Source organism: Oncorhynchus masou, chromosome 25 (genome assembly GCF_036934945.1).
Source record: "Oncorhynchus masou masou isolate Uvic2021 chromosome 25, UVic_Omas_1.1, whole genome shotgun sequence".
In the NCBI taxonomy this organism is placed as follows: domain Eukaryota; kingdom Metazoa; phylum Chordata; class Actinopteri; order Salmoniformes; family Salmonidae; genus Oncorhynchus; species Oncorhynchus masou.
The window spans coordinates 20,615,526-20,624,886 of NC_088236.1; the positions used below are offsets into that span (position 1 = coordinate 20,615,526).

General features: G+C 42.4%; 1 protein-coding gene across 4 annotated transcripts in view; it reads right to left on the minus strand.

Moving 5' to 3' along the window:
- Window positions 1-9,165, minus strand: part of LOC135513887 (serine/threonine-protein phosphatase 2B catalytic subunit gamma isoform-like) — a 45,783-nt gene extending 36,618 nt beyond the window's left edge. For all 4 annotated transcript variants that reach the window (XM_064936883.1, XM_064936881.1, XM_064936882.1 and 1 more), the window contains exon 1: window positions 8,483-9,165. In XM_064936883.1, the coding sequence (XP_064792955.1) occupies window positions 8,483-8,552 (70 nt within the window). In that variant the 5' untranslated portion in view covers window positions 8,553-9,165. The remainder of the gene's footprint in view (window positions 1-8,482) is intronic.
- Window positions 9,166-9,361: the final 196 nt, after the last annotated feature.

Consider the following 9,361-nt stretch of genomic DNA (forward strand, 5'->3'; position numbering starts at 1 on the left):
ATAATATAGACTTGGTGTGGAATGGATGGGTTGGCAGTTGGATTACATGGGGCAACAACCTCCAATCGTTAAACAGGAAAGGACTGTTCCAATGCAAATCAGCAGACAGACCGATAAGATGAGGCAGGCCATATCCAGTTTGGCAGGTAAGGCCTAGCCTTCCCTCTGTCCTGGTTTGAAAGATTAGGTAAATTGACCTAGAACCTTTCACAGAGACACACAGTAAGTGTATTCTACTACAAGAACACTGGTCTTTGTTTTCTAAAGAAGCCCAGCAATGACAAACTAATCAAACTGTCATTAAAAACCATCCATATCGTGGTCACTTCAGATAACAGGTGTCAAACTCATTCCACGGTGGGCTAAGAGTCTGCGGGTTTTCACTCCTCCCTTGTACTTGATCGATGAATATAAGGCACTACTAAGTAAAGAACATCCCTCATCTGGTTGTCTAGATCTTAATTGAAAGGAAGAACCCAACAGCCCCAGACAATAGGACCTCCTTGGAAAGAGTTTGATACCCGAGAAGAGGGTACTCAGTCTCCACATGGCTCTGCTTATAACACTGTATAGAACATCAAGGATGATCATGAAAGCGACATAAACCAAAGGCTGGAATATGAGTGAGCTCGAATTAGCTTTTGTGTGGGTGTGTTTAATCAGCGCAATGGCACCTGACTCTGCAGAGGAACAGAGGTAGCCTAATGCATTATAACCTACTATCATTCATCTCAGGTAATCAGGAGGTTGACGCTGATCTGGAGAGATGAGTGGGGAGGTTGACTTGTGCAATGTGTCAGCAGCAGAATCAATTGATAATATCTTCTGTTTGAGACAAACATGTCATGCTGAAACAAATGGTCATGCTTCTTTTCCTCACTAGCATCATTGACATCATTGAGTAGGGATGTTAACGTTATCAGTTAATCGGTTAGCTGCCGGAAATACATTTGACAGGTCATGCTTATCCGTCTAAAGGTCCATTTGCAAATTAAATTGACACGTGCATTTTTAGGTAGCCGCTATGTATCTTATTTAAATAACGTGCGCACAGCATATAAAGTGTTTGAGGAGCGGAATATGACTTAACGGACAGCGCAAAAGCTGCAGCTCCTGGAGTGAAGTGGTCTTATAAGCCAAATCATTGTGCAACAATTCTAAATGCAATCGCGAGTTTATGGCCATAATTAAAAAGAGGATTCCTGCTTTCTATGACAACATTTTTATTTCTCTACAACTAATTGAAAGGTGTCCTGCATTAAAGTACATAGGCAAAATGATAGGACTATAAGTGTGTCAGCACCTTGTAATCTAAACTGGAGGCAGTATGTAGTTTGAAAACATATAGCCTCCTTAATTGTTTGAAACCTGAATGTTTTAGTTCATATTATAAGGCATGTCTTACCTTGCTTCAAAGTAGCCTAGCCAACCATAAAAAACAACCTTAATATCGAGCCCTGGAGGGAATTATTTTAAAGACAAAGTATTCGGTTGTAATTGTAATATTGCATAGGCTACCAAGGGTGGCCAACCATCCTCCAGGAGAGCCTTAAAGGGGCAGTGTTGTATTTAGGGACAGGCTTGAATATGAAAGACAATAGGCAGTGTGCATTCTACATTATTTTCTGATACTCTATGGTAAAAAAATAATTGTCAAGTGGTTCCCCCCTTTCTCTATTACCTTAAACTAGTTAAAAAAGGTTAAATAAATAAATCTAGGCTAAAAAAATACAATGAATAAAACAAATGTTCCTTGCATCGTACAATCAAGGTTGCAAAAGGTCTGAATTTGGGAAATTCGACTTAATCATCAAAAAAGTTAGCTTATTTTTTATTTAACTAGGCAAGTCAGTTAAGAACAAATTCTTATTTACAATGACGGCCTAGGAACAGTGGGTTAACTGCCTTGTTCAGGGGCAGAACGACAGATTTTTACCTTGTCAGCTCAGGGGATTCGATCTAGCAAGCTTTTGGTTACTGACCCAACGCTCTAACCACTAGGCTACCTGCCGCCGCAAAAGTGAACCTTTTTAATCGGATACACATAAGGCAATTCTAGGTCTTGTGGCATATTTTGGTTAAAATATCCCCAATTCAATAGAATTGCAATCCTCTGCATGCACAGTGCACTTCCATCACATGTGCAGATGATTCTCAAGATCTTGCACACAAATGAGATGCAATTGAGCCCACACTACTACAGTCTGAGCCAAGGACTACATGCTTTCTGGTAAGTTTTGATTACAATACTGGGTGGGATGAATATATTTTATGACAGACAATTTTTTTGTAATTAACTAGTAAACAGTAGCCTACAGAAAAGTGTGTTTAAATCAGTTCTAACTTGTTAACCATTTCTGCTAGTTAGTGTTTGCTACCATATGGGTTTAAACTTGCTTGAGCCTGCTTACTGAGGAGTGTTAAGTCACCTGTTTCCATACATTTCATTTTAAAACATGCATCTAACAAAGGAGTTGTTTAATATAACTGCTTAATTTATCTGTACATGGAATTGGATTTGGATTTGTTTTACTCTTTTTTTTCTAATCTTTACAGAAAAATGCCATGGGCACTATCTGATGTGTGGGGACATTTTACTGCAGCTCATGTAGAAGGAAAAGCAGTTTACATTTGCAAATACTGTGCCGAATCATATGTGAAGAATGCAACAAAGATGCAGAATCTGGCCAAGTGCATAAAGTTCCCTCATTGCTCACAACAAGCAACCTCTGACAAAAGTCCCTCTACTTCTATTCGAGGTGAAAATGATGAATCAGACACCTTATCGACAGCAACAGCTCATGGTCCTCCTGAAATCAGAAGTTTTTTTTGAGTCAATGGAGGAACGTAGTCAAAGGAATGCTGATGAATGTCTTGCTCGAGCCGTGTATGCTACTGGTTCACCTCTGATGCTCACAGGTAATGTGTATTGGAAGAGATTTCTGAATGTTCTTCACCCAGCATACACCCCTCCAACCAGACATGCTTTATCTACTCATTTTCTGGATGCAGAGTTCAAGTGAAGGTCAAGGAAATCAAACAGAAAATAGACTATTGCAATCATCTCTGATGGGTAGTTGAATGTTAGTGGAATAATTAACTACATCATCTCCACCCCTCAACCAGTATTCTACAAGAGCACAGACACAAGGGACAACAGACACACCGGTCTCTACGTTGCAGATGAGCTGAAGGCAGTCATCAATGACCTTGGACCACAGAAGGTATTTGCACTGGTGACAGACAATGCTGCGAACATGAATGCTGCTTGGTCTAAAGTGGAGGAGTCCTACCCTCACATCACACCCATTGGCTGTGCTGCTCATGCATTGAATCTGCTCAAGGACATCATGGCACTGAAAACAACGGATACACTACAAGAGAGCCAAGGAAATGCTTAGGTATGTGAAGGGTCATCAAGTTTTAGCAGCAATCTACCTCACCAAGCAAAGTGAGAAGAATAAGAGCACCACATTGAAGTTGCCCAGCAACACCCGTTGGGGTGGTGTTGTCATCACGTTTGACAATCTCCTGGAGGGGAATGAGTCTCTCCAAGACATGGCCATATCACAGTCTGCCGATATGGACAGCCCCATCATGAGGGTCCTCCTGGATTATGTATTTTGGGAGAGAGTGGTAAGCAGCCTGAACGTCCTAAAAACCTATTGCAGCAGCCATTGCACATATTGAGGGAGACAATACCATACTGTCTGATGTTCAGACTCTGCTTGCAGATGTAAAAGAAGAAATCTGTACTGCTCTGCCCACGTCACTGTTGCTCCAAGCAGAGGAAACTGCAGTTCTGAAATACATCAAAAAGTGTAAAGACTTGTGCCTGAAGCCCATACACGTAGCAGCGTACATGTTGGACCCCAAGTATGCTGGCAAGAGCATCCTGTCTGGTGCAGAGAACAACAAGGCCTATGGTATCATCACTACCGTGTCTCACCACCTTGGTCTGGATGAGTGCAAGGTTCTTGGCAGTCTGGCGAAGTAAACTTCCAAGCAAGGGCTTTGGGATGGAGATGCAATATGGCAGTCGGGCCAACATATCTCATCAGCCAACTGGTGGAAGGGACTTCGGGATCTGAGGCAACTGGTCCTTGTTTGGGAACACACACACCAAAGCACGCAACAGGCTGACCAATACAAGGGTTGAAAAATTGGTTGCCATCCGGACAAATTTGAGGCTATTTGAGCCTGACAACGAGCCATCCTCAACAATGTTGGAAAGTGAGAGTGAAGATGAGGCCTTAGTCTGATGTTCAAGAGGTGGACATTGAGGAGGTCCAGGGAGAAGGCATGGAAGTCTGAGAGGAAGACAACCAAAGCTTTAGTTTCTAGACTATCATCTTATGATGAAAACATTTTTTGGGAGATGGGATGGATCATTCAATACTCTTTTGTTGTTCAGTAAATCATTCCATGTGAAAAGTCAACACATTTAATTAAAGTTCAATTCGTAACTAAATTGTTTTCTTCTATTGGAAGGATTTAATCATTTGAAATTATCTCTACTTATGGTAAGGTAAAATGTTTATTTTTTATCTCCATATGATATGGTAAATATATCCAATGCAAAAAACATCTACATTTAAATGGTATCCAATGGACAAGTGGTAAAAACAAATTGTGTCAAACACTGTTTTCATATCAACATGATTTATTTGTCCAGAAGCCAAAGGCACAATCATAGTCATAATAACAACGCATTGTAGTTGCTCCATCTTTAGATCCCCCCCTCACATTAAACGTTTCAACCGGAGATCTTCATTGGTCACACAAGGAACCGCTTGCATCAGGTGCCCTTTTAAGAATGTTTTACATTGGCTGCTTCATTACAGGAGTTGCATGTTCATGGCTGTGAGACGAAAGTCTTGCTATTGTTGCATGTTTCAATTAAGCTCTTAATGAAAAACTTGTGTTCAGTGTATGATGCTCTGTTGGTCACATCATTTTACTGTTTGGAACCAATTTTAAAGTTTGTTAACCCGTTAATGAGAGCCAGTTAGTCAGGCAGAAAAATTTACAAAAATGTGCATCCTTACTTTGGAGCAACCATCAGTCAAACGCAAGTCCAACCTATTAACGCACTACTTTTGACTAGAACCTTATGATACTATGCAGCCTTGTTTTGGTGTGCAGCACAGAACAGGTGTGGCACAGGATGAATATGTGATGGGCTGGCATAGGATCAGACAGCCAGTCTGCAGTAGGATTGCTACAGCAGCACACACAGTGAACTCCAACTCACCCTATGATCAGGACAAGCCGTCATGCTCTGACAAGTGTGGTATAAATAAACGTAAGCGCTCCTGGGCCTACGAGGCAGGCCGCAAAAGGAACTGTAAGCTGGGTACGAGCGTTAAGAAGAGATTAGGGAAAAGCCTCTATTAGCCTATTATTACAGGGTCAGATCCTGTATTTGGTAGCCTAGCAAGCTAGCCCCACTGGAGGCAAGATCCTGGCCCCAAGGATCCAAGAAAATATGGATGGATGGAGACTCAGTAAGGGGCAAAGGCAGGCAGCGCGACCATATGTCAAGGGCTAGGCCTATTGGCCAGGTATAGGGATCAACGCCACCATCTCAGTGAAACTAACTGGAGCAAGGCAGTTAGATCACACGTCACATAGATCAGTCATGTATTCTAGGGTCACCTGCGCATGATCTCAGTCTGCAGTAGTGGTGAAAGTCAAACTGATACTGGTCAGGAGGGCCAGAAGTTTGGGAACAAAATGATAGGTTAGGATAGACACACTCTAGGCTTTGGCAATATACAGTTTATACCAGGATATCATTTTCCAATACCGTTAAGTTACACATTGCGGGAGCTGCGTGGTACGCCACTGCTTATAACTATAAGAATTCTAAGATGTCAAATAAATTATATCCAGCTCAGGGTTCCAGCTATGCATTTGGTTTGCTAACGAAGTGGTTAGATTTCAAGATCAAGCTTCTTGGTTAGATCAGAGACAATCAATCCCCTCCTGGATCAAGATCCCTGTTGTCCAAACTGTTATGTGAGTATAAAAATAAATACATATTTTGTATTTGGGGGGGAAGGGGGGTATAGCACCCCTACTGTGCACTTCTGGTAATACCATATACCCTGGTATGGTACAGAAACTGTATGACAGTAAGAAAATCTGGACACCACCCAACCCTAACAGTACACCGTAAATTCATCTTTCCTTCAGATGTACTAATTAGCATGGATGTTCAATAGCCTCTGCTTCATAACAAACCAGTATTGAATCTAATGAAGTAGGCCTACATCTTACCCAAACAAACAATATTTATTTAATCCTGTGTTAGGATTTTTTTCTATTATTTTTTTCCAGCCGCAGCGGCAGTTGTGGGGGATGGGATCTTCCTGTGGAATATCAACACATCTACAAGACCAACAAAAAATAATTGTGGCAGCAATGATTTAGCAGCCGCGGTGCATCGCAGCTAAATGCATATAGTGGAAACACTGAATTCTGATAAACTTGTTTCAGATTTGGTCTGTCTATTATATAATCAAATACTCACAAATGGGGGTAATGGCACACTGAATGATTAGGCTACAGAATCAGGGCAGTGGATGTGGCACAGGGTGCTGTGGGAAGGTCCCTCCCGTCCAAACTGCCCTAATCACTGAATGCCTTTACTTTACCAAATGAATTAATTACACAGAGTTGTGGTCATCTCTGGCACTTAGTCAGTGACATCACATACCCTGCACTGCACAGGACCCAACTGGGCCACTCCCATTCAGACAGGAACACCTGCCAAGGCTACACTCAGTGTTTAATTACCATACCAAATGATTGATTTGAGGCTCCCCCATAAATCACACGAATGGAGTGTGAAATATGAACTCACCAATAAAGAAAGAATTATGAATATCTCCTCTTTTCCATCTGGGCTACAAGTAGAGCACTTGCACAGCATCCCATCTCTTCAATAATGTAGGCTATCCAAAGTGTCAGTTTCATATCTAGCAGTGAGTGAGATCAATCGTGTGGATAGTACCACTAGCAGAGGAGTAGCAGTATCATCCTACTCACCAAGTCTCTCCTGAGCCTTGGACCAGTTAAACTGCCAGGTTGGGACCCCCACTGCTTCTGGCTGGCTGTATGAACTAACCAACTTTTCTTCCACTCTTCCTCCCTCCCGCTACTCTCTCACACCCTGTGGTAGCTAGACCATGTTGTACACGTCACTGGGGAGATTCTTTCCGCAATTAACTCACCCTCTCCCTACTGGCAGACATGCGTACAAATTGCAATCCCCTGACAGGGCATTCCCTTGCTGCAGGCCCAGCACTCTCCCCGAAAGGGTCGGTAGCACTGGGTTGATAGAGGGGGTCTCCCCAGGAGCTGGCTCGGGTTCGGCTGAAGAGACCTGTTCAGGCCAGGCTGTGCTAACAAGGTTCTGCCTACCCAGGGAGACAACAGCAGAGTGCAGGAATCCCCCTTGCCAGCCTAATCACAACAACAGCAAACCTCTCACGGCACACACTCCCTCAGTCACTCTTGTGTGACACACTGCACACAGTCACTCAATTCCTCATGATGAGAATTTACAGACCTATCTCGACCGCCCCACTGAAACCTGCCTAATGATGACACCCTGCATCACGTGCCTTGACAGACAGTCAGTAGACATGGGAGAAGGTGTCTGTCTGCAACCACAAAGCTATGTCCAGGTGATTTAAAGTAGTTTCTTAAACCTTGGGTCGGGACCCAAAGTGGGCCCTGTGAATGTGAGAGGTGGGTCATGAGTGATGAGAATATATTTATAAATCACACACCATTTATTATTAATTTGGGTCGTTGGAAAACAATTTAGGTCACAGGACCACAGTCAATTTCACATTTTGGGTCTCGATCTGAAAAAGTTTAACCCTGATTTAGAGCCAACTTCAAAGGGGCCCCCTGAGTCCAGTTCACAGCCAAGCTTCATGACAGGGCTGCTATAAACCCGGTCCTAAAAATTACCACCACAAGTGTAAACCCATCACAGAGAAATTGGTGACCGTCACAAAAAAACAAGCATTTTGTTTTTTTAGATTAGGCCGTCTACACCCCTGGTTGTACACATTAGAAAACACATTTAAGTAGCTAGTTAGCAAGACAACAATTTTTAACAAACTCAGTTTTTTTGATTGTGAGTAACATTAATTGTCTCTGTCCATTCTGTATATGTCGTGCCTGTTGACTACCTAGCTATAGCTGTTGAGTGAGCCATGCTAAATATATATAGCTAGTTACAAACTGTGTCCTAACGAAATGTAACGTTAACATTATGACAGAAAGCTGGCTAGCCAAACTACCTAAGTACTGCAGCCAAGCAGATACAATTTGTTCGTTCAATATAGTTTACTAGCATGCTATTCTTGCAGTTTATTGTGGTCTAACGTTAGCTAGCCAACTGTCTAACCCATGGACTGTTAAATTGAAGTCTAACTAGCTAGCTCCTGCAAAGTCAACTCACCTTTTACGAGCCGCTCAGTTGTAGATTGTTTTTCTCCGGCTTTCTCCTTGTCTTTGTCTTTCCCAGACATGATTGTTTCGCCTTGCCTCAAGATTCAGGACCAAGCTCGATGACCTAGCTAGCTAGCCTCTAGCTAGCTGCTTACACTGTTTTGACGTTATGTTGAGACTGAAGAGAGACTGGCTTTATTTCCGACAATACTGATTTAATTAGCTACAGTAGTTAGCTAGCTATGCTCGATTGCTAACGAGCTAGCCAGCTAGTCTGTGTCAAAATGTCACAAACTGAAGTGGACCATCAAAACCGGGACTGCTTGTTGCGCGTATCAAAATTATTTAATATTTTGTACAAAATCCGATTTTCCACTTTTTAAGAGTTTAAGAGCAAACTAGCTAACTAACTGTTAGCTGGCTAACTAACGTTAAATGTGTATCAGATTGACAAATCACTGACTATCAAGCCATTTGAATGCTAACGTTATTCAGACATCTCATCAAATGGCTTGGATTAGCTACTCATTCATAAAATCTATCGCCTTCAAACCTGCGTTTCCTCGTGGTTATTGAACCCTGTCCCAGGTATAACTAGCGTTCTGATCATAACCCAACGGATTAAACTCTAGCTAATCTGACAGCCCACACAGACAGGGCGCGTTCAAGCAGACCATTTTTGTCAAATCGGTGCGCCGCCTTCTTCTTTAAATTTGTGTTGGCTGATCGCAATCGAGAAATGCATACACCGACACCTACTGTACTGGCGTGTGATACCGGTCACGACCTCCCGATTTAATTGATTGATTTTGTCTGGCCGTGTTTCCACCTACTGTTCGGGAATATGAATTCTTACACTTTGTGACACAAAAAGGGAAGGCGAAAAGGA